The 26,429-nt window shown below is 43.7% G+C and overlaps 1 protein-coding gene across 1 annotated transcript in view; it reads right to left on the bottom strand.

Annotated features, from left to right (window-relative positions):
- The window catches only part of NIBAN1 (niban apoptosis regulator 1), a 127,584-nt gene that overhangs the window by 38,699 nt on the left and 62,456 nt on the right, over window positions 1-26,429 (bottom strand). The window contains exons 2-5 of the mRNA XM_073356667.2: window positions 24,368-24,498; window positions 20,796-20,927; window positions 19,007-19,121; window positions 15,951-16,118 (exon numbers count right to left, since the gene is read on the bottom strand). Of these exons, the coding sequence (XP_073212768.1) occupies window positions 15,951-16,118; window positions 19,007-19,121; window positions 20,796-20,927; window positions 24,368-24,498 (546 nt within the window). The remainder of the gene's footprint in view (window positions 1-15,950; window positions 16,119-19,006; window positions 19,122-20,795; window positions 20,928-24,367; window positions 24,499-26,429) is intronic.

Below are 26,429 nucleotides of genomic sequence, written 5' to 3' on the forward strand. Positions count from 1 at the left end.
GGATTACTCACTTTATGCAGTAACTACGGTTCTTCAAGATGTGTATTCCTATGGGTGCTCCACTTCAGATGTGCATGCACATCTTGAGACCTTGACTGGAGATTTGCAGTTAGCTGTGTCCATTTGGCCTGTGTATGTGCCCTATGCCTCCTCTTACTGGACACCAAGGCTATACGGGGTGTATGCATTGATGAGCTGCCAAAATCTTAACAACCAGTTCCCTCCTCACCCCACGAGGGGATTGTGGCCCACCCCCACCGCCAGGACTCCTGCCCCATCCAACGCCCCGCGTTCCTTGACCCCTCCCCTCCCCCGCACCCCCCACTGATCACATCAAAAGTGGTGCCTTAGGCACCGACTCCGTGGGTGCTCCGGGGCTGGAGCACCCACGGGAAAAATATGGTGGGTGCAGAGCATTCACCGACAGCTCCCTGCCCCGTGCCTGGCCCCAGCTCACCTTTGCTCTGCCTCCACCACTGAACGCGCCACCCTGCTCTGCTTGTCCGCCCCCACTCCCCGAATCAGCTGTTTGCGTGGGAAGCCTGGGAGGGCTGATAAGCAGGCAGCGGTTTCACACTCAGGCCCAGGGAGGCGGAGGCAAACTGGGGCGGGGAGCGATTCCCCTGTGCGCGCAACCCCCCCAGGTTACCTGCTGCAGAGTGGGCAGCCCTCCTTGTGCTCCCCCCCGCCCGCTCACCTCCACTCCGCCTCCCTGGACCTGAGCACAAAGCCGCTGCTTGCTTCTCAGCCCTCCCAGGCTTCCCACGCGAACAGCTGATTTGTGGGAAACTGGGGCAGGGGGGGAAGCAGAGTGGAGCAGCGCATTCGGGGAGGAGATGGAGCAGAGGTGAGCTGGGGCCAGGCGGGGAGCTGCTGGTGGGTACTCTGCACCCACCAAATTCTCCCCGTGGGGGCTCCAGCCCCGGAGCACCCACGAAGTCGGTGCCTAAGGCGCCACTTTTGGCCAGTTGTTAAATTTAGAAGCCCTTTTAGAATGCCGGACAACCGGTTCTAAAAGGGCTTCTAAATTTAACAACCGGTTCCAGCGAACCGGTGTGAACCAGCTCCAGCTCACCACTGGGTGTGTATGGATGAACCGCACTCACCTTCTTCTCTACCCAAATGTTCCCTAGGGAACAGTCCAAAGCAGAGGGGAAGGATGGCAGGTAGTGGTGCACCCATAGGGGGGACACATCTCGAAGAACCTTAGTTGCTGCACAAAGTGAGTAACCCCTTCTTCTTCTTTGAGTTGTGTCCCTATGGGTGCACCACTTCAGGTGACTTCCAAGCAGTATCCCCAGATGGAGGAGGGAGCTTTGGAACAGAGTCCAGAACTGAAGATAGTGCTGCATAACCAAGTGCTGAATTGGATCCGACAGCATGGATCAGGGCGTAATGTTTAGAAAATGTATATATTGAAGCCCATGTAGTGGCCCTGCATATATCTCAGATACTAGCACACTTTTAAGTAACACCATAGATGTTGCCTGTGATCTGGTCAAATGTGCTATCACCCTCTGGAGGGAATGAATGCCTGCAGCATCGTAACAAATAATAATACACCCAGATATCTATCTTGATAGTCTCAGAGCAGAGATCATGAACCTCTTGGATCTATCTGCAAAGGAGATGAACAGCCTAGGTGACTTTCTAAATTGCTTGGCCCCATCTAAGTAGAAAGCAAACACCTTCAAACATCCAGGGTACGGAAACAGAACTACAGAGAAGTATGTGGCTTGGGGGGTTGTGGGGGGGATGGGAAACAGGTAGATTAATGGATTGATTATAGTGGAACTCTAATAAAACCCTAGGTAAGAATTTAGGGTGGGGACATAAAGAGACCTTGTCCTTGTAGATTACCATAAAGTGGGGAGTCTGTCATCAAGGCTCCAGTCTCCCTGAAGCTATGGGCTAACATGATGGTTACTACAAAGGCCATCTTCATAGACACATGGAGCAGAGAACAGGTTGCCGTTGGTTCAAATGGAGGTCTCAAGGTAACTGAGTACCAGATTGAGGTCCCAGATTGGGGTGGGGTATCTAATCTGCAGGTAGAGATTCCCCAAACCTTTAATAAACCTAGATAATACTGGGGGAGCAAATATGAAGAATCCTTGTACTGGAGGATGAAAGGCTGATATTGCAGCCAAATGGACCTTAACTGAACTAACTGAAAACCCCAATTTCGAACAAATAATTCAGGGTGACTGAAAATGGCATCAAATCAGGCAGGAGGCAGCGATGACAACACCAGTGGAAGAATCTCTTCCATTTCTTTAGGTAAGTATTGTGGATTGACTTCTTTCTACTATTCAGTAACACCTAGAATCATAGACCTTAAGGTCAGAAGGGACCATTATGATAGTCTAGTCTGACCTCCTGCACAACGCAGGCCATAGAATCTCACCCACGCACTCCTGTATCAAGCCCCTAACCTATGTCTGAGCTACTGAAGTCCTCAAATTGTGGTTTAAAGACTTCAAGGTGCAGAGAATCCTCCAGCAAATGATCCGTGCCCCACACTGCAGAGGAAGGCGAAAAACACCCAGGGTCTCTGTCAATCTGCCCTGGAGAAAAATTCCTTCCCAACCCCAAATATGGCGATCAGCTGAACCCTGAGCATGTGGGCAAGACTCACCAGCCAGACACCCAGGAAAGAATTCTCTGTAGTAACTCAGATCCCACCCCATTTAACATCCCATCACAGGCCATTGGGCATATTTACCGCTAATAGTCAAAGATCAATTAATTGCCAGAATTAGGCTATCCCATCATACCATCCCCTCCATAAATTTATCAAGCTTAGTCTTGAAGCCAGATATGTCTTTTGCCCCAACTTCTGTAGAACAGGAGGATTCTGACCCTGTGAACCATGAAGAAACCCTTAGGTAGATAACCACTAGGTTGGGATGAAGCACACGACAGGAGATGGGGAATGATAGGGAGCTTGAGCTATGGTTGGATACATAGGTGAAGCAGGTAAGGGTACAAGGCTTGTCTCAGCCAGACTGGCACTATAAGGATAACTTTGGCCCCATCCTGTCTGATCTTGTTCATCACCCTGAGTATCAGAGGAACTGGAGGAAAGAAATCTACCAAGGAATGGCAGCGCAGACCCCCTTTTGGAGGGAAAAGAGGGCATTTCCTGTTCCTGGAGGTGGAAAAGAGCTTCACCTATGGCAGTCCCAATCTTTGGAATATACTGTGGAGAATTTGAGTGTCTAGCTCCTATTCATAGCCTTGTGAGAAGTGCCTGCTGAGGACATCGGCTGTGGTGTTCTGAATGCCTGGGAGGTAAGCTGAAATTTGGATCTGATGAACTATGCACCAGTTCCATAGTTTCATGACTTTGGCACACAGGGAGGGGAATCTTGCTTCTCCCTGCTTGATGATATAGAACATGCAGGATAGATTATCCATCATGACCCTGATTGATTTGACCCAAATGAGAGGTAGTAATGAAGGCAAGTGCTCCTGACAGCCCTGAGCTCCAACAGATTGATGCAGAGACTAGTTTCCTGAGTTGTACATCTACCCTGAATCATGAGGGCACTGCGGTGGGCTCCCCATACCCCAGAGATCAGGGTCTCAGTATCGAGAGACGCTTCTTACCCATAAGAAGAAAGGACTCCATTTCATCCATTATCGAGAGGTCCTTTGTATATCTACATTCTTATGGTACCAAGAAGGGGATTGGCACTGACACAGAAGCTGAGGACATGGTTGCAGAAGCCAACAGTATCATTGATGTCTGGCTCCATTGCTTGCTTGGTGCCAAGGGTGCTGAAGGCATAGGTACCAATGGCTGGGCTGAATGCACAGGTACCGACAGCAGGGCTGAGCTCAAACCCGCCAGTCCCAAATGCCTGTGCTCGACCTTTTTGCTGACAGAGGGTACTTCAAGCTCCAGGACTTTGCGCCCCGACCGGTACTGGCAGAGGAGTCCTCCAACTCAATGGTAACGAGTTGAGAGGTTGAGGCTTTGGAGACTGTAAATCTCAACAGTGACGGACTTATTTGGAGCTGGCTCCTTAAGGTGAGAGTCCATACGTCTCTTTTTGGAAGCCTTTCCTAAAGCATCCAAAGTCTTCCTTTACTTAGGGGAAGACTGCACTGAGGTAGATGTACAGGGAGTGGGGCAGAGGGGGGGCCTTGGTCACTGACTCAGAAGTTGACCAAAGCATTTCATCTTCAGCAGTCTGAGTTTAATCTCTCTATTCTTCCTTGCCCTGGTCTTGACGGCCAGGCAGAAACTGCACTTCTGGGAGATGTGGGACTCCCCCAGGCAATGGACCCACTTAGAGTGGCCATGCTCACAGGTATAGCCTCTTGGCAGGGGAGGCAGCATTTGAAGCTAGCTAGCTATCTTAACCACTGTAGAAAAATAGAAAAGCCCTGGCATGTTCAAGGCAGACATGCTAGGGCTCCATCTCAGGCAGAGGCAGTTGAGAAGGAATTAAGGGAGCTTCTCTTGTTCAGCCATATAGAGCCTTGATGTCCATCACAAGGAGGCACAGGGTGCATGCACAGGCCAAACAGACACTAATTGAAAATCTCTGATCAGTGTCTCAAAAGGCACATGTGCACCTGAAGTGGAGCACCATAGACATACTACTAAAAGAAGTAACTCAGGTTGTGACCTACATGCTAGTATGCTGGCTGGGAGCATCAGCAGCAAAGCATTGTAACTTGGCACGCAGGGTTGCTGGGCAAGTGGTGACACAACACATTACTGGTCTGGATTGCACCCCCAGGCCCTGACAACCATCCAACGGAATAAAGGCAGCAACAGGGTTGAAGCAAGTCCCCCATCACCTGCAAAAACACAAAGAAAAGGTGGGAGACTGGTTCAAGGACCAACACTTGACAGACTGTGAGGCCTAACAGGCTGCAACGGGCTTATGGTAAAGACCATGTCCCTACACTGAGCTATGTACAAGTAACCTCTGGCCCCAGCAAGTCAGCAAATGCTTGCACAAAAGACACAACAACAATTGTTATAAGGAAAGATGTAGCAACCTGTATGGAACTTGGCAGGAGCAGCACAATATGCAGGAGGGAAGAGTTTGAAGGAAGTACCAGAAAGCCATGTTTGCACATGGTTTCAACACTAGTTGCAGTTGCAGCATCTCTGTAAATATTTCTCTTCATAAAGAGTTTAGTTTTAGAAACACTGAGTTCTCTCGCTCTCATGCTATTACCCAGCATATAGTACATGAAATAGTAATGAAGCAGAGTGGTTTGGATACATGAAGCATCAATAATACAATGCTGATGTTTTTCTAATGGCAATACACTATCACATTATTCATAGATCATGTGGTAAAAGACCACTAACCACTAACAGAAACTAGATGAGGTCACTTCCAAACAGGATACAGCCCTGCAATAACATATAACATGCTGTATTTATAGCAAATGAAGCCTTGTAATGCAAGTTCCTGCAGAGAACAACAAAGCACGCATTTATTGGACTTCACTATCCTAGAGAGATTCCAAGTTACTCCCAGCACTTGGGAGCACTGCCTTTGTGTTTCAGAGTAAAAACACTAATATGTTATATACCTATAGAATAAAGTCTTACATTTACACAATGCCTTTCATCCCAAAAAGAAAAGGAGGACTTGTGGCACCTTAGAGACTAACCAATTTATTTGAGCATGAGCTTTCGTGAGCTACAGCTCACTTCATCAGATGTTGATGATCTGATGAAGTGAGCTGTAGCTCACGAAAGCTCATGCTCAAATAAATTGGTTAGTCTCTAAGGTGCCACAAGTCCTCCTTTTCTTTTTGCGAATACAGACTAACACGGCTGTTCCTCTGAAACCTTTCATCCCAAAGGATCTCAAAATGTTTTTACTACCTAGTTGCCATATTCCAGTTACAGACATGCACATGGCTCCCACTGAAAGTTATGAATTTTTAGCCTGGATATAGCCAGACATATACACAGGGGAATAATTTCACCAGCCATTGAAATACGGCCACCTCTCAGGTAGAATATGGCAGTTTTTTTGGCAGTGCACCATACCTCGTAATAGTTTGAAGACAGAAGAAATAAATTCCAACATATTAGGGTCAAGTAGGCAGAATGTAATCACAATGTGAGTTTTATGCACGTTAATAGTCTTGAGTCTTGACCTTTCAGAAGGAGTACACCTCCCACTTAACCAGGAAAGTCAGAGGGAAAGCAAAAACAAATCCTAATGTACTTTGAACTAATTGATGTTGCAGAGCAACAAAAACAGGAAGCATTAAATCAGTCTTATTCTTGGTCTTTATCCACACACAGAATCCTAGATTGTGGCTTTAAACACACTATGGGCTTTTTAAAATTTCCTTACTAATGTCTTCTGGATCATTTCACTTAACAGAAGCAACATGAAAATTCCGGTCTTCAGCTGTTCTTGCCAGGAAACATTGCCTTGTTTGCAGCATAAGGACTCCAAAATACTTTCCAAAGTCATTCTGGACACTTAACTATTTTGCATTATACATGGGTGATCATGTGTTGTACATAAGAAGCTTTTGAGAAGGATGGAGCGTGCTCTTGGAGGAAAGGGGTAGGAAAGGGATGAAAGTCTGAGATGTGCAGAAAGCAGTAGGGAAAGAGAAGAAAATGTTTGGGGAAAGTCAGCATTTCTCCTGACCTAGCCCACTTATCATACAACACAGCCTTTAAATATCTCCTGTTTACAACCCTGACTGAAGTGACAGTTTAAATCATTATCTTGTATTATGTCCCAGGAGATGCTGAGGCATATTATAGGAATTAAAAACATGTAACTTAAGACAAACAGAAATAAATGAGGAAAAACACCTGCCAGCCTGAGTAATTACTCAGAGGAAAAACAGATCGAATATATGGGAACTGTAGAGGTTTGTAATGGAAAAAATCTGAGATCATCTTATCTCCCCTCCCCCTGCTCCCAAATTTTGGCCAGTACATGAACATTCCCTACACAGCAGTCAGAGTACATTCAGCTCCACTGCACTTTAATCTTATCAAATCATATTTCTTTATATCTTGTCAAGTAGGGTCAAATGCTAGACACTGGTATGTGTTTTTGAAAGTCATTGGGTTTCCTGTGTCATGATGATGATGATCAAGATGAGATGTATCATGTCTGCTATGGGAATATTAAATCTTGAAGGGTCTGCCCTAACTTTTGAGTCTCTCAGAATTACACTAACAGCTTTTTTCCCCCCTCAGTCAGACTTCTTTAGATACCAGCACTGAGTGTACAGGTTTTTTTTCCATTTTTAATAACATGAAGTGCACCACAATAGCAAGTGATTTCTCACAGAACAGGAGAAGGTCCAGCAATGGACTAGTAAAATAGTGGTTTTAACGGAAGAGCAGCCTCTTTCAAAACTGCAAGGAAAAGGTGCAACTGTGATAGAGATCTAAGTTCCGTGTAGCCTTGGAACGATTTGCTTTTAATTAGTAAATGGTGGTTATCAACTTCTTCCTCCATCCACAATCCAAAATGTACACTGGGAAAGTTAAAACCACATAACATCATATTAGTAGTCAAATAGTTCTCCTTTCTGCTGTCAGTTGTGTCAGGCCAATCAATGACAAATGAGTATTAGGTCTCAAGGTTTCTCCCCTACTCTGAACGCTAGGGTACAGATGTGGGGACCTGCATGAAAACCTCCTAAGCTTATCTTTACCAGCTTAGGTCAAAAACTTCCCCAAGGTACAAAATATTCCACCCTTTGTCCTTGGATTGGCCGCTACCACCACCAAACAAATACTGGTTACTGGGGAAGAGCTGTTTGCAAACGTCTTTCCCCCCGAAATACTTCCCAAAACCTTGCACCCCACTTCCTGGACAAGGTTTGGTAAAAAGCCTCACCAATTTGCCTAGGTGACTACAGACCCAGACCCTTGGATCTTAAGAACAGTGAACAATCCTCCCAACACTTGCACCCCCCCCTTTCCTGAGAAATGTTGGATAAAAAGCCTCACCAATTTGCATAGGTGACCACAGACCCAAACCCTTGGATCTGAGAACAATGAAAAAGCATTCAGTTTTCTTACAAGAAGACTTTTAATAAAAATAGGAGTAAATAGAAGTAAAGAAATCCCCTCTGTAAAATCAGGATGGTAGATACCTTACAGGGTAATTAGATTCAAAAACATAGAGAATCCCTCTAGGCAAAACCTTAAGTTACAAAAAAGATACACAGACAGAAATAGTTATTCTATTCAGCACAATTCTTTTCTCAGCCATTTAAAGAAATCATAATCTAACGCATACCTAGCTAGATTACTTACTAAAAGTTCTGAGACTCCATTCCTGTTCTATCCCCGACAAAAGCAGCATATAGACAGACAGAGACCCTTTGTTTCTCTCCCTCCTCCCAGCTTTTGAAAGTATCTTGTCTCCTCATTGGTCATTTTGGTCAGGTGCCAGCGAGGTTACCTTTAGCTTCTTAACCCTTTACAGGTGAGAGGAGTTTTCCTCTGGCCAGGAGGGATTTTAAAGGGGTTTACCCTTCCCTTTATATTTATGATAGGATACAAGACAGACAAAGTGGGTGAAGAAGTATTCTTTTAATGAACTAACTTCTGTTGGTGAGAGACAAGTGTTTGAGCTTACACAGAGCTCTTCTTCAGGCTAGCTGAAGAAGAGCTCTGTGTAAGCTCAAAAGCAAGAGCTCTGTGCACACGAAACCGTGCCTCTCTCACCAACAGAAGTTGGTCCAATAAAAAATATTGTCTCACCTATTTTGACTTTTTAATGCCTGGGAGCAACATGGCTACACCACCACCGCATATTAGGACACAAGTTTATTAACCAATACTATCATTTTGTTTCTGAATCAGTTATTTATCACAAATTCTCAAGTGGGCGATTTTGCAAGTCTTGAGTGAAGCTATACATTCACTAAAATTAGAACTGTTTTACTCCTGCATTCAGTGTAACGTTAACATTCTCCAACCTCAACTAGGTCAAGGAGTGAGAGTCCCCAGGTCAATCCTGATCCCGAATCTCTCACATGACTACTATCTTTTGCCCAGCTCATTTGTACTTTTGAAACAAAAACAAAAAACTCTATGTGAATTAAATCTAGAAAAAAATAGTGTTTCATTTCAATGTTGCTTAAAGAAAAAAATAAATGCAGTGATCCTGGGAAAATATTCTGAGTGCCATATAAAATAAGGAATGAAAATAATGAAGTAGACATAATTGTGTAATATTGCAACCAGAATATAATGTTTCTTCTCCAGTGCATTTTGACTATACCTTCCCTGAAACGACGATACTGACTTTTATGCCTTCTTAGTGAGGAACAAAGCCTCTAAGGTTAAATTTGATCTGATTCACCAAATCTCAAAAGAGGGAAGAGGCCAAGAATTACTGTCTTAATTTCTCAAGACTCACCATTATGCCATTTTACTCTGTCCCCCTAATATTACTCTGATAAATTTGTTGGCTTTGAAAAAGCCTCCTTTGTAAAGTATGTTTTGTGGTTGACCTGTGTGTCATATTTCGTTAACTCCTTTAGAAATCCTCTTTCATAGTATACAAAGCCATTTGTTTCACTTGAGAATATTTTGAAGGTGAAATTAATCCTGATACATTATTCGTTTAGCACCTGATCCAGTGCCCACTGAAGTCAACACAAAGACTCCCATTAATTTCAGTGGGCTTCAATTAAGCCCTTAGGCCCAGATTTTTAAAAGTATTTAGGTGTTGCAGCATTCATCACTGCAACACTTAACTGATTTAAAGTCTAGGTTTCGTTTGTGAAATGTCAACTGCCAAAGGGGGTGGAAAAGAGAGGTGGAGCGTGGCAGGACCTGGGGAGAGGAGGTAGAGAAGGGGACAGGGCCTAGGGGAAGAAGCAGAGCAGAGGTGTGGCCTTGGGGGAAAAAGGTGAAGCATAGGGCAGGACCTCCAGGGTCCAATTACCAGCCATTAGAAAGGTGGCAACCTTACCCAAGAAGCCACTGCATTCCTTAGTTATTAAACTGTTGGTGGAACAAGGAAAGATATGGTGGTAGAGGGAGTTTTTTGCATGTTTGTGGCATTGTACCAATATAATTTAAAGTCAGCCTACCACCTCTTTCAAACTACTGGTGAGCAGAGGTAAAAGTAAGCCGGTACGCCCTGGTACAGCGTACCGGCAAGAGCAGGTGCACCGTACCGGGACTGGCTTTCCCAGACAGCAATTTAAAGCCCTGGGGTAGCGGCAGCGGGGCTCTGGTGGGGAGTTAAAGGGCCCCGGAGCGCCAGCCGCCACTACCCCCACTACCCCCGTCCCCCGCCTGCAGAGGCCTTGGGCCAGCCCCCTCCACTCCCCCCTGTGGAGGCCTGGGGCCCCACACAGCCCCCCCGGGGGGGGCTGCATAGGGCACCAAAATAGCTAGGGACGGCCCTGTTTACCTTGACCACTCTCCCACACCAACTGGTGCTACAGAGATTTATTCTGCACCGGTGAAGCCAATCAGACATTTGTCACTTTTGCCAGAGACTTCAATTAGCAGTGGGGAAAAGGAACTAGAAAGAGTATGACACAGACTTTGAAATATACTGGTTCCAAAAAACAACTAAAAAAAGAGAAGTGAAAGCAAGTATAGCTTAACATCAAGTTGCATTTGATTTGCCCTCACAATAAAACCTGATGTATCCAGAAAGCTGACAAAGTAGATCTGTGTTATAAAGATCTAGTTGGGCAACTCCCATTTTGATCCCTACCGCTGAGTGATTACTACACTCATATTTCTCAAACAGTTTTGAATTTGCCAAAGGAGACTGCTTCAAAAAAGCAAAGCATACAGCAAGTTCTGAAGTGGGGGTTTTATTTGGTACTATGGCTGGTTCTGACTGGTTCAGTCACTCCCAACATTTTTAAATATTCTTTAACTGCAGCTGAATTGGACTCAGAAAAGGTGCAAAAGTTGTAACCAAACCACTGATAACGAAGAAAATCAGATTACTTCAAATCTGAGTGCTTGTCTACACTTACAATGCTGTACCACTGCAGCTGTGCTGCTGTAGTGCTTCAGTGAAAATGTTACCTATGCCGATGGGAGAAGTTCTCCCATTGGTTTAAGTACTCCATGTCCCCAAGAGGCTGTAGCTAGGTTGATGGGAGAATTCTCCAGCCAGCCTAGTGCTGTCTACATCAGGGGTTAGGTCAGTTTAACTGTGTTGCTCACGGGCATGGATTTTCCACAGCCCTGAGCGACCTAGTTATACTAACCAAATTTCCTAGTGAACACCAGGCTTGATCCACATCACCTGAAAGCCTCATGGATCAGCATAAATGAAGGGCAAACACACCAGCACCAATAGGAATTGGTTTTTGGAAGAGAAAACATGATCTATTGAGCTGATTCATATCTAGAAACAGTGATCAGTAAATCCCACTGTAATTATTCCTTGGATTCTATGAATTCTGACCAAAAAAATTAAACAAAGCTGAAACAGTTAAAACAGTTTAGAAAAGGAAATCCAGCAGCACTCCCTTGTCAAGACGACATGCTGACTCACTGAAGCTCCACACTCTACAAGAAACAGTGTGCATGAAGGAATTAACTTTGTGTCTTGGAAGAAAACAAATATTTCAGAAAGCAAACTACAGAATTTTCACCTATAAAACAGCATTATAAACTCATTTTAGAATTCCCAATGGCATTTTGCAGGAAAATAGCATGGCAATTTCAGATAACACATTGCATCTAGATACCTGGTGCCATTTTCTAACAGCTCTCCTGGCAAAAGTTAAAGCTACCTAGCACTTTTTGAGAAGATTTGGGGAGAATGGTGCCTTGACTAATGCTCCTTATCTTAGTAAAAGACATTCTGATGTCCAGTACTTTAAGTGAGTCATTGTTAAGGCTGTGATTTAGTCACAGAGGTCATGGAAGTCACGGATTCCGTGACTTCCAAAGAAGAGAGAAAGCATATAAACCAATATTCTTCCCACAAATAACTGTTAGGAATGTTTTCTCGAAGGGAAGAGTTAAGGTTCTTTGGGTGCTGGTCAGTGCAACATTTTCTGTTAATGATGTGTTCACAAGGAACTGCATGTAAGATTATAAGAATTATGTAACATTAGCTTACAATTTACTTAGTTTTTAATGTTTGGGCTCTTCTACTGGAATAATGATATGTTTTATTCTGATTTGCTTTTAGCAAATACGTTTCTTGAGTGGGAATAAACCAGATGTAAGGTGCCTTGGTAAAAATGCCTTGGTGTTCATTAAAAATCTTGTATCAGATAAAAGCCTGACCTCAGGAAAGAGGAGAGAGGCAAGCAAGAAATCATGGATCAGGCACATATATCAGCAACAGCTGAAATGTGAGAAATATAATAAAACACTGAATCACACACATTAAGATGGAAAAGACCTATTGGGTAACCTACTCCCATCATCTGCCAGTGCAGGATTGTCCCCTAAAGCACGTGGTGAACTTAAGTTAAGAATGGAGGCTGCCAAAAGCCCTGTCAAGTCTGTTAATACTTGTGCAATAAGAAGGAAAACAAAATCCAAAAACTTACAAAGATCCAAGTCACAGACGACTTACACAGTGCCAGGAAAACATGATTCTATCCCTATTGTGAATTCTGTAACTCGCTGTAGAACCAAAGTATTGCTTTTTAGTTTGGAGCACTTTTGTATTGTATGATCACAGCTAAAAGAGCAGACTAATCAGAATTATAAACCACAAGGGGAAACTTTCCTTTTAAGAATGCTGTGGGAAATTGGCTTCAGATGGCAGCTATACATGGAATATTTGTTGAAGCTTTATAGTTTCAAGACACTTGAAAGTGCTAAGAGCATACGTGTTCCTCTGAAACAGAGGCCTTTCACATATATAAAACTGGCCCTAATTTGGTAAATCTTTATGCTTCCTGTGACTGAGGTTGTCTCTACTTTAGGCTTTTAGCCACTAATATATCTACACCTGTGTAGAGAAGTGCAGCTTATCCAGATCTGTACAAGGTAACCAAAGAATAGAGAAAAATCTCTTGCTTGTGTCTTACTAAATCTGGTACTAGCTTGCAAATGAGCAAGGAAGGAAGAGAAAGGAGGTACGAGGGATCATAGGCCTTGAACCCTAGATCCCCAGGCAATGTTCACACTGGGGCTGCCACTCAGCAGCTCACCTGAACCAGTAGAAAAGGGGGCTACCAAAGCTCTAGCTCACAAAGGGCCCCAGCCATGAAGCTCCTGAGTTGGGGAGAAATCCAGCCCCACGGATTGGCTGAGATGCACTACTTAAACCTGAAAGAGGCACAGGAAGTTGTCTGAGCAACTAGGTGAATCCCTGACTAGCTGGTGCTATGGACCCTGCTTATTTGCCTGACTCCTCAACCCTGACTCCCAGCCTGTTCCTGTCCATTCCTGCCCTCCTCATCCCAGACCTGGTCTGTTCCCGGTTCCTGCTTTCCTGCCTTGCTCCAGGTCCCTGCTCCTATAACCTACCCTGGATGCTGACTTCAGCTCTGACCCCTGGCTTGGTACCTGACTGTGTCTCCATCTCTGACCCTTGAGTTGGCACCTCGGTCTGACCCCAGCTTAGGTTCCATGCTCCTGACTCTGACCATTAGGCCTGACCACCCACACCTGGTCCCTAGAGGAAGGCTGCAGAACCCTGAGAGAATCCATGACATCTATTTACTGGTGAGGCATGTAGCCCCCTGGTGTTCATGGGTTTATGTGACTGCAAAGGTAGCATCTGCCTATGACCACCATTGAGTTCATGGGTGCAAACAGTTGCGTATCTTAAAAAAATCAGTTAAACACGTTGCAATATACATCTCAGTAAGTGAGAAGTGGGACTGAGCCTTGAATGAAGACAGGAATGAAGCTGTCTTTTGCTGTTAAATGAACATTTTTGTCCCTTGGTCATTTCTTTAGATACTAACGGTCAAAACTCATTTGGAGAGGGAATGACAGCCTCTGCTCTGGAGGTTGGAAAGTTTTCTCATGAGAAAATATCTGCAGTATTGTGCACTAATGGCCCCCCAAAAAACCCAGTGCGTAATTGTTCCTGTAAGCTGCAGTATTTTGGATCATTAACATGCAATACCCTAATATTTTCAGAAGGGTTCCTGCAGAAAAAATAAATCAATAATATTGTACCTTCAGCCAATGTTTATGCAGTGGAAACTTCACATACATTCACCACTAGAATTTAGACTTTTACCAACCATTACCAAACAGTGGTAGCTGAGATACTGCCGCTATTTCTCATCTTAAATATATAGAAATACTGAGGTCTTCAATAGCACTACATGGAAGCTGTTAAATGCTGAAATTTTTCAATAGTGACTATACCAGGGGTAGGCAACCTATGGCACGCGTGCCAAAGGCAGCATGTGAGCTGATTCAGTGGCACTCACACTGCCCGGATCCTGCCACTGGTCCGGGGGCTCTGCATTTTAATTTAATTTTAAATGAAGTTTCTTAAACATTCTAAAAACCTTATTTACTTTACGTACAACAATAGTTTCGTTATGTATTATAGACTTACAGAAAGAGACCTTCTAAAAACGTTAAAATGTATTACTGGTACTCAAAACCTTAAACTAGAGTGAATAAATGAAGACTCGGCACACCACTTCTGAAAGGTTGCCGACCCCTGGACAATACTGAAACCTCTTAATATTGCCCTATGAAAACCATTAGCAGCTCTAAGAACTCCTTATGAAACTGATGAGGTCAGGACTTCTTCATCTTTTCAGCAAGCCTTTAAGAAGTATCCTCAACTGACACCTCACTGTAAACCAGCCAACATTTTACTTTTGTTGTAATTGCAAAGCAAGCACAACTTTCAAGAGAGAACTTTCAGGCATGATGCAATAAAGGCCCTATAGACAAATGTGGACCCTATTTTCTCTTCAGTGGCTGCCTATTTTAAGAGAGCAGTTGCTACGTTTTAAGGTAATCCAGTTTAGTTTTTGGACAGTGAGGGATCTGCCTATATTTGATCATTATTCATTAAGTCTTGCTCTGACCATTATCTGTGCTTTGGCCCCAGCCATCTTCCCGGGGTTTTATCTTTACAACCTAGAACAACAAGTAAACAAGCATTTGATATAGTAATCCTTTGGATGTGGCACTCACTCCCTTTGGATACCCACCTCAGTACAGCTATCTCGAAGATTTTAAATCATTTCTTTTTTGCAGGTATTGATTCTGCTCCCACTGAAGTCAATGTAAAAAAATACTCCCACCAATTATACTCATAGTGAACTCATAGTTTTAAAAAAGCCTTTTAGTCCCAAGTATTGAGAAAAATCAGAGAGTGAATGCACCACTCAGGTTCTACCGGGAGGTCTTAATTGGTGCATAGCCCTTGCACTGCCATCAGCGGAAGGGTGAGCTTCCCCCAAAGAAAACAAATTCTAACCATCATTGATGCACCATAATTATCTCAATATGATCACTAACATATGATTTCTATAACATTTGAGCAAAAATGTTTATAGTGTTAAAACACTGTTAAATAGCATGCATCAGATTCTCATCTTGCTGCCAGCATACATCATATGTCCAGTAGACCATGTATACATAATACAGTAGGAGTCCAATAAACTCTTTGGATGGTTTTATTTTATGGTACAGGTTTTAAATTCCCATGAGGGATTGGAACACCATTTCAAAGAGGCTAACGTGTTTTGCATCCAAGCACACTAAACTATTAAAAGCCATGTTGAATAACTGCTTGAATCCTATTAAAATGTAACGTGCTTGTACTTGCTAAAATATAGCTTAACTTAAACCAGATTTAGCTGTAGCACTGAAAGAAAATGATCTACATTAATATAGGTTTTACTCAAGGCACTTACAAGGAAGCACCTCCGAGAAGAGAATGGGACTCCCATAATATTTTATTTTTCCACAAGATGGATCTTACAGTAGGCTAATCAGGCTTAACCACAAGTAAGGGTACACAACAGGAAGCCATTGTTGTACTTACCTTGGTTTAAGTGTCTGACACAGTCGTTCAGCACTGCACTAAATTGTTTCTGAGCTTCTGGATCCTCAAAACAGTAGTAGCTGTGTCTGAGGTAGGGCTGCCACAGGTAAACTGGAAACTCTTTTGGCAGGAGAACAAATGCCTGGGCATTTTCCTTCTCACTAGAAGCTAAATAAATAAATACATACATACATACATAAATAGAAATATCTGGTTTAAAACAAGTTTCTGGGCTTTTCCGGCCAGTTTAAAAAACATTTTTACCTTGTGATTAAAGCTATAGGAGAAATAAATCCATTAAGGTTCTCAAATAATATTTCTTCTTTATCATGGAGGTCTGTCCTAGGAAAAGTACACGTCTTCTTGATCCAAGAAAATGGTCATTCAGATCAGGTTGCAGCATTGCATGCCTGGACCTGCAATCTCTGCAGGTGGCACTTCCATATTACAGAGGCATTTGTTTGTATTCAACTTAGATACAGTCCTCAAATGGGCAAAGTTTAGGCACCTTGGAGAATCATAATTTTAGATGGATTATGAAAGGTAGGCAGCAGGGCTTTCATGGTAAAAAAAAATTAAGCATGGGGAATTCTCATTTCTTTCCCTACTGTCTCCTCTGTATAATGTATTGATCAAATTATATTTAACAAAAAGGAAGAGTGTGCATTTCCTTACCCCCACTTTTCCTTCCATTTAAGCATTTCCTTACCCCCACTTTTCCTTCCATTTAAGCCCTGATGCACTATCTTCTAAAAGCTCTGTGAATTCTGTGCTCTTGGACAGATCAAAGAAGGTCCCTTAAAACATCTAGACTGGCTTATTGTTCACACAGATATTGTAGAACTCCATTTATAGTTAAGTAGAATAAAAGTCATTGTATCTATGCTTCGCAGTGTGCAACTGGGAATTCCATTTACAGTCTCTTTAGAGACTTTGCTTGGAGTAAAGATGTTAAACTCACAAAGCCAGATCTTTGACTGGCACAAAGGGGACAGACCTGCCAGAAAAAGGCAGCTAGGAACTCTTTGTATAGAAGAGTCCCCAGATGGCCTAACGCTGCTGTATGATTACTATTATTATTTATTTATATTAGCAGGTATTCCAGGACCATGCTGCCTCTGGCAATCCTGGGCCAACAGTCACAAGTTAGTGCAGCACTGAAAAGACTTAGAGGTCAGAAAGGTGATGGAAAGACACCTGTGTCCCTTATCCCCCTCCTCAGCTGTTCCAATCCACATCTGGCCCCTTAGATTTAGAGCTTTCTTCATTTTCATGGGAGGAAAAATCATTGTGGTGTATAAGCAATACAAAATAATGTGGAGCTATTACAGTGGAGTCGCATCTTACACAGGGGTTAGGTTCTAAAGTCAGCACGTGAGGCGAAAATCACGTATAGTTAAAAAGAGAGAGAGACGGAAGAATGAAAGAATAAAAAAGGGAGAAAGACTACTTCAATGTTGTTATGCGCAAACCGGAGTGCCTCAGGATGGCCAGAAGCATTGTCTATGATCAGCAACACTTTAAAGTCAAGTCCTTTCTCTTCAAGGTACTGCTTGGCCTCCGGAATGAAACATCTGTAGAACCAATCCAGAAATAATCCTGCCGTCACCCAAGCCTTTTTATTTGATTGCCAGAACACAGGCAGGAGATTTTTGTTCTTGTCTTTTAGGGCACGGGGATTTTCAGCCCTGTAGAGCAAGCCTGGCTTTATTAAATGCCCAGCTGCATTGCCACAAAACAACATAGTCACACGGTCTTTAGCTGCTTTGAAGCTAGGGGCTTGTCTTTCTGATTTCGAAGTGTAAGTGCGGTTGCGTATTTTTTTCCAGAAGAGCCTAGTCTCGTCAGCATTAAAAATTTGTTCCGGATGATAGCCCTTTTCTTCTATGATTTTCTTTAATTGTTCAGGGTAAGCTTTTGCTGCCTCTTCATTGGCAGATGCAGCTTCACCAGTAGTCTGCACGTTTTGGAGGTTGAAGCGGTTCCTAAAACTGTTAAACCAACCCTGGCTGGCTTTGAATTTCTTCTCATCAGAAGGCTGTTCCTCTTCGGCAGGAGGTTTGAACAGCGCATAGAGGCTAAGAGCCTTTTCTCGCAACGTGTTGCCATTGATAGGCACCCGTTTACGGTTCATGTCTTCCAGCCATAAGTTTAATGCCTTTTCAGTCTTCACTAAAGTCTTATCACACACCTGGCTCGTCACCTTAGCAGTTATTGGAGCACTCGATGCCACAGCTTGACGAATTTCTCTCTCTTGAATCTTGATGCCACGGATGCTAGATTCGTTGCAGCCATATTTACGTGCCATGTTGGAGACCGACATACCGTCTCTCAATAAGTCCAACATAGCCAGTTTTTCCTCCAGCATTGGAACAGATCGCTGTTTCTTCGGTTGAGCACCAGATGAAGTAGTTGGCTTGTGTTTAGGGGGCATGTTGTATGAAAAATACGTATCTTTAAACACTAGAATCACACTCAGCACAGAGAGATGCTCACCGGATCAGTGGACAGCGATCGATCCAGCAGGGATCAATTTATCGCATCTAGTCTAGACGCGATAAATTGACCCCCGAGCACTCTCCCATCGACTCCACTGCTGCAAGTTATTGTTATTTTTCTTTTTTTTTGTTGAGCGCGTATAGTTGAATTCGCGTAAGTAAAATGTGTGTCTGATGCGACTCCACTGTATCTACAATTAACAACTTCCCTTCTATTTGTGTGTAGGACACCCAATCAAGTGCCTTTAAAGGGAAACAACTGACATCCAATGATGGGGATAAGTAAAATATGGAAGAGGTATTTTCTAGTCTGCTTGTGGTTTTGCTTTGTGCAGTTCACAAAACTATTTTGTAGTGACAGCACGACAACAAGTATCCAGTACTTATTCATTAATTAATAGCATGTAGTGTGTGGTCTTCTGGAATTATGTTTCGATAATGGAAAACATGGAGCACCCATCTTCTGTTACGTTGCTTAAAACATAGCCTCAAGGTCTAAAAACAAGACTTTGTGGAAAAAAGTTGAAATATCGCATTTCAGTTTTTGACAATGCTTACCAATTGGGTCTGGAAAATGCTTATCAGACAGCAAATTGTAATCTTCTTCTAAGGTCAGTACTTTGCCTCCTGCAGGAAGAATACGATATTTAGGGCTGACTCCCTTCTGATATGCCTGGTGGGGAAGGTACATGAGAGAGAAAGATCAAAATAAAGATTTTAAAAATGGTAGTCTCAGCCTATAACATATCCCCAATTCATTTACATGGAATTAGTACAGAGGTGGGCAAACTACAGCCCGCAGGCCACATCTGGCCTGCGGAACCCTTCTACCCGGCCCCTGAGCTCCTGGCCCTGGGAGACTAGCCCCCGGCCCCTCCCCTGCTGTTCCCCCTCCCCCGCAGCCTCAGCTCACTGTGCCGGCGGTGCAATGCTCTGGGCGGCGGGGCTGCGAGCTCCTGGGGCAGCGCAGCTGCAGAGCCCGGCCTGACCCGGTGCTCTGTGCTGCGCGGTGGCGTGGCTGGCTCCAGCCGGGCGGCACGGCTGCCTGACCCGGTGCTCTGTGCTGCGCGGTGCGTGGCTGGCCCAGCTCGGCAGCGCAGCTGTAGCGCCGCCAGCCACCAGTGTTCCAGGCAGCGCGGTAAGGGGGCAGGGAGCGGGGTGGTTGGATAGAGGGCAGGGGAGTTTGGGGGGGGTTGTCAGGGGGCAGGAATGTGGATAGGGGTCAGGGCAGTCAGAGGGTGGGAAACAGGGGGGTTGAATGGGGGCAGAGGTCCCAGGAGGGCAGTCAGGAATGAGAGGAGGGGTTGGATGGGGCAGCAGAGGATAGTCAGGGGTGAGGGGTCCAGGGGTGATCAGGGGACAGGGAGCAGGGGGTGGTGGATGGGGTAGGAGTCCCAGGGGGAGCCATCGGGGGCGAGAAGCAGGGGGCGTTGGATAGGGTCGGGGGCTGGGCCATGCCTGGCTGTATGGGGAGGCCCAGACTCCCCTAACTGGCCCTCCATACAATTTTGGAAACCTGATGCAGCCCTCAGGCCAAAAACTTTGCCCGCCCCTGAACTAGTTCATAGATCCTCTCTAAAGACAGCAGTTTTGGTGGGCTAAATTCAGATCTATTTCCTGAAAGCATCAAATCTGAATAATGTTTAAGTGTAAAAAGGTCAGCAAAATGCGTACAAAAATGGCCCTTCGGTACTGCTTATCTGGCATTGTGAAACTTTCAAGCTATATCTACTTAGTCTGATGGCTAAAACTAGTTTGGACATCGGCACTATTGCAGGTCCAACGTTCCAGCTAAACAGAAAGCTGCACGGTGGTATATGGGAATCAGCAGATAAATTGCCAGTTAAATTGCAGTTCCAGAAACACCGGTTTGGTACTACAGTGATAGACACCTTAGAAATGTTGATAGATGGATATATATGGGGAAGACAGAAGTCTTGTGAAGATTAATTGTAAATACTTGCAAAACATTTGATAAATGAAAAGTGCTTAATGGATGTTGCACCTGCTGATCTGAGGACAGAAGTTGATCCATTTGTAATAAAACAGCATCTGTGTTAACCTAGAATCCACTCCTATTCAGATTATCCACAAGTTTCAGAATATTGAGTTCAGTAATTTTTTAAAATCGAACAGAAAGAATGAGGTGCAACAGACCCAATTACATGTTACCAACTCCACACGGGAGCAGTAACATGTGAGAGTGAAGCTTAGAGTGACCAGATAGCAAGTGTGAAAAATTGGGACAGAGGATGGGGGGATAACAGATAACTATATAAGACAAAGCCTGAATATCGGGCCAGTCCCTATAAAATTGGGACATCTGGTCACCCTAGAGCAACTTTACCTCTTTGCTCTCAAAGCTCTGCACTTCATAGTCATTCCTGATCACAATATATCTCTCCTTCCACTTCTTCAGATCTTCAGCAAAATGCAACAACTCTGCTTCATATAAGATCATCCCAGATTCCACAGGGGGCTGAAAAGAAAGTGACCAGATATGAAAGCATTTTGCACAAATACTGGCTATTTTGAAGGTTTTCCTTCTAAATTTTCCAGAGGGCATATTAGCAAGGACCATCTGGGGGTTCTTTGGGCCTTCTCTTGAAGCTCAGGATTAGGCTCATCTGTTTGAATCAAGTAGATGCAACCCAGGTAATTGAATTCAGATGGCTTCAGAGGGTCGGGCGCTCGTGGGCCTAATTCTCTCAAAACTTATTTCTAGATCTCTGTGGTAGAGGAGTTCTTATTAACCTTTCAGTTTTCATGGTGGTAAGATTAGCAAATTCATTAATTATCTTTTGTTTTATATGTCAGTTCTGCAGCAGAGCTGGCCCATTATTCCCAGGTGCTTCTCCATTACATGTTAAAAGACCATTTTATTTTGGAGACTAACTTTATGATTGAAAGAATCAATTCTGTGGGCATAAAATATTTCACGTTTCTTTCATTTATACTTTTTTTGGCTTTGCTGTCGCTATTACATATATATCTTTTCGAAGGGCAATGCTTGTGTTTGAGTGCTGGCTCTTTGCCTAGCCAACCCACATAAGCAGTATAAACTATGAGGTTTCACACCTCTCAAGGCGAGGACTTGTGATTTCAGGCCAAATCAAGTGAAATACTTAGGTGAGCACCCATCTCTCAATTAAGGTCAATTTCTCTGCATTTCGTTCCCTTATCAAAACCATACATGCATGCTTCTTTAGATTATTCCATGAATTAGTTTGACATGTGTTGGCCTTTCCTATGGAATCCTGCAGGCATGGTTTACAGATTTGGCTAACTCTCCCACAGAAACTTCCACTGTAATTAAGGCTCAGATTTAGTCATGGGCAGTTCACGGGCAAGAAACAAAAATTCACGTCCCCGTGACCTGGCCATGACTTGTACTATATACCCCTGACTAAACTTTTGGTGTTCTAGGGAACTCCAGGGGCACAGCTGCAGCTCTGGTGTGGGGACTCTGGAGCACTCGCTGGTGCTGGGGAGGGTGGCAGTTCTGGGGTGTCTGCTGGTGTTGGGGGGGCCTCTGGGGCACCGGCAGGTGCTGGGGACATCTCTGAGATGCCTGCTGGTGCTGGGGATGCTTCTAGGGCACCCGCTGGTGCTGGGGGGTACAGCACAGGACCGCCGCTGCTGGCAGAGGACGGCCCCAACGGATGAGGACTGTCACCGACACTGCTGGCGGGGTGCAGCCCTGGACTGCGGCAGCCACTGCTGGCAGGAGGAGCCCCAGGACCGCCATTGTTATGGGGAGTGGGGGGGAGTGCAGCTGGCCTTGGGGTCAGAGCCACCTGCCAGCTGCAGAAGTCATGGAGATCATGGAAAGTCACTGAATCCGTGACTTCTGTGACAGACTCTTGGCCTTAACCATAACGTATTGTCTTTATCCTGAGATACCTACAAAACTTGGCAAGTGGTCAGAGCCCCACTATTCCTCCCCTCCCCACCAAATTTGACCCCTGTTGAAATGTATGCTGCATACCAGTATTTTTCTTATTCCAAAATATTCTCTTCCCCAAAACGTAATACAAGTTACTTGATGTGTAAACTAAAAAACAGAGCCAAATTTTCAAAAGGCCTCAAACACAGCAATAGAAGTCACACTTATACACACCTTTAACATTTCTACCGTGTGCAAAAAGAAAACAGTTCTGGGATGCTAATTGCATCTGCACTTGCAACTTCGTTACAGATCTATCCAATCATGCACACACCATAGCTTTAAACATACATGGGTGATACCAGTCAGCTCTGTGTTTTTGGGGAACCAGGGCACAGTATCCAGTTTGACTCGTGAAAGACACCCCCCACCTTGAACCAAAACCGATCAGAGAGAAGGCTTGCATAGAGCAATGAAGGGCAGATGGGAGACACACCTAGACTACTCCTGACAAAGGTGACAAGATTAAGACATCTCCATTAGCATACAGAATGGAATACAGAGACAACTCCCCTAGCCTCATCTGCATGAAAGATGGGATGGGGAGACATCTCAATTTGCATGCAGAATGGAGACTGCACTGAACTCTGGGATCAGAAAAGCAGGGACACACTGCATCATGGAAATCTCTGCTCCACACGTTAATGAACATACGCCTGCACACACCCAGCTCAGCCATTATCAGACCAATTCTAGTAATAAATCCTTGATCGATATCCAAAATACTGAAGCAGCCTAGTTGTATTGTGAACTCCCTGGAAGAAAACACCACCCGTAGCCAAGAGTGATCAGCTCCTATTGTCTAGCCTAAATAAAACCCTTAAGTCATCAGTTTACCCATAAACAAATCTAATGCTCTCTCTCTCTGTTTTCCTTTCTACCTTATTTATACCTTTAATAATGTATGTTAAGTTTGTTTAGCCCTCCTTGTGTAGTTATCACTATTACTCAATAAATAACTTTTATGGTTAAGCTGGTTGCTTCTCTCTCTCTCTGAACTTTACTCTTTTGTGTTTTTAGCTTCCCCCATTTGCTCTCCAGCAACGCTTCTTTTACCTAAGCTAAAGATCCCTGTAGCGCTCAAAAATACTGTGGGGTTTGCTCATCAAGTGGGTTACTGCCAGTACAATTGTGACATGAAAGTGGGATAGGGATGTGTTACACCTGTGGCACATAAGGGGTGGGCACCTGAAGGTGCTGCTCAGCCCAGCCTATTGAGATCAGGGGCACATAAGGGTGACAGCTTGAAGGTGCTGCTTAACCCAGCCCATTGAGTACCGGGACATATGAGGGGATCAGCTTGAGAGTGCTGATTAACCTGGTCCGCTCAGACTTGCTCTGTTAGTGTGTGTGCGCGCATATTCATCCAGTTCTAGGGCTGGAGGAACCCAGTCCTGGGGAACCTAGGTAGTGCAGGATAGCTCCATTGGGAGGGGACTAGCAGCTGTAAGGAGTAGAGCTCCACATGAACACACAAGTGACATAAGCAGTACATTAACAGAATTACAGAACTCCCCCCCCCACACACATCAAAGAGTAACCCTAATAAATGAGCATACCCCAAAGTAAAGGGCACATCTGGTAACATGGGTTTAACTGTAAAAGAGAGAGATGCACCCAAGATGTTTTGTGTCCAAATTTACAGGCCATTAAAAAGATATCCAAAAATATAAGTAAGGAAAATGGAAATACATTATTTATTTCTTAACTATATGTCACAGTTAGGATACTTTGGCCCTGATTTTCAGAGGTCCTGAGTATCTGCTGTTTTCACTGACTTTAACTGAAGTTGCGGGTGGTCAGCACTTCTGAAATTCTGCCTCTTGATTACAGATATAATCTTGAGTTTCAGAGTGCATTTTGTGTATATTTAAGATAGCTATGTTAATAAGGTCTGGCTGTTTCTGTGCTAGCAGAGCAGAGCTGTCAGGCAACATCATAGAACCTAGGATTCCCCTAAGATCTCATGTTACCTTGGTTTTCAGGAATTGAGACTGGAAGTCTTGGTGCTGTTCCAGTTCATTTTGTATGTGCTCACAAAAAGCAACAGCATACTGGCGTTGGTAGTGTGGGCTGAAGTTTTTGATTACAGCCTCAGTTTTCCCTGAAACAGAACATATGAGAATAATTACATTTAATTTATATTCATTTTAGAAATAGCAGTACAAACCATATCAACTTACTGTCTAACAGCAGCCAATGTTCATTGCTTCAGAGCAAGCAAGAAACCCATAAATGTACTGTGTGATACTGTAAACACAATGGACGTTTCTTCTTGACTCCAGCTGGTGAGCCATTTGTGCCCCAAACTAAGAAGAATAGTCTGTTATTTTACATAGTCTACTGCAAATGCTGTTCTTATTCATATACTGTAATTACCTAATCTTTTTCTTAAAACTTACTAAAACATATTTCCCTGTAAGATAAGATGCTATCTTACCATTCTCGTGACATAGTGTCTCAGAACAGCCGATGTACCATAGCAGGAAGAGAAGGGTTTCAAACCAAAAAAAAGATATACACAAGATATTGGGTGATGTTCATGCAAATTAGCCAGCTTTGTCACATGTCACAGATTTTATTGCTGGCTCAGAAACCTTCCTCCAGTCCCTTTAAAAAGGGCACTTTCTATGTTTGGCCATTGTGGTCTCTTCTCCTCAGAAACATGACACAGACATACTCTAAGTGCAGTATTTTTTCAAAATCAAACCATCTCCTCAAAAAGGTTTCAATTTTGACAAATTGGCGAATTCTGACATAAAAATACTTTAATAGGAATTTTTCCCACCAGCTCTGCATTTTATAGAACAAGCCACAAGTCCATAGCAGATTGGATGCACTCTAAAGGTTTTGACATATATGTTGTTACCGGAAATGTATAACCATACAAAACTTCATCCATCATTCTTTATTTTAGTCTCACTGTAGTCAGGAACAAGGTTTTTAAAAATGAACGCATTCCCCAGAATTTCTTCACTTAATTTTGATTTTTAACGTAATCCAAGATTTGTAAAAAATATAAATTGTGTGAAAAAAGTCTCTGTATTTTCCAGAGACAGGGTTAGGAACATTTTGACATTTAAAAGTGTGAGATTTAATATTTTAGCACTTGTGAGTACTTTATTTCCTTCTGCAAATGGGTCTCAGAGCTCCCTATGGCTGACGCTGCTGTAGGACAGAACGGCTTCTCTGCTAGGAGGCTCAGGGCAAACTGCAGCTGCAAGGTGGGTGGAACTTGCAAAAGTGCTCAACACTATGGTCTGGTCTGCTCTCATTGAAGTCAGTGGTAGTTCCATGGCAATGAAAGTGGAATTAAACTAGGGCATAGCACTTCTGAAAATCCCATCCACAAAGATGTTTTGTTATTATAACATGAAGCTTGGTATTGAGAGCTGACTTGAATTTAGAAGCCATTATCCAGTGAGCCCACTTTGATTTCCTTTCTAATCCTTCACGTGTTTGTGGGCCAGCAGCTCTCTAGACTCAGAAGCCTATCTGAAAGGCTTTCCAGAATAACTGGAAGTAATTCTGTCCTATATGCCTAGATCCAGGTAATTTTTTGATTCTTGCATAGAACCTAAGGTAGTTCTCTCTCTCTCAGAGCATGTACAGACATAAACACCCCAAACACCGCTGCTTTGGCAATTTTATTTTCAGCTAGTTGCAAGTCACATAAAACTTCCTGCTAGTGGAAGGAAAAGCTGTGAGAAACAGACGTTGCCATTAAGCAGGCTTTGGTGAGTCTACTCTATAAAGCGAGTATGGAAAAATGGCACTTTCTGACTCACCATATCTTCCCCCTGCATGTACTGAGAGCTGTATCTGCTGACTTTAAATAAAATTTTTACTCCTGTTTACCTTGCAGAACCAGCTCACCTAAAAGAGTGAGCTGGATTCCATTCCTACTTGGGCATCAATAGAACTGTAGAGCAAATTCCAACTGAAGAGCTTGATTGTGCTCTCATTTTATACCTCCGCAATCACACAGAAGACAGTTACAGCTCCATAACTCCACTGAAAACAATTGCATCACAG

Source organism: Lepidochelys kempii, chromosome 8, assembly GCF_965140285.1.
Source record: "Lepidochelys kempii isolate rLepKem1 chromosome 8, rLepKem1.hap1, whole genome shotgun sequence".
NCBI lineage: Eukaryota > Metazoa > Chordata > Testudines > Cheloniidae > Lepidochelys > Lepidochelys kempii.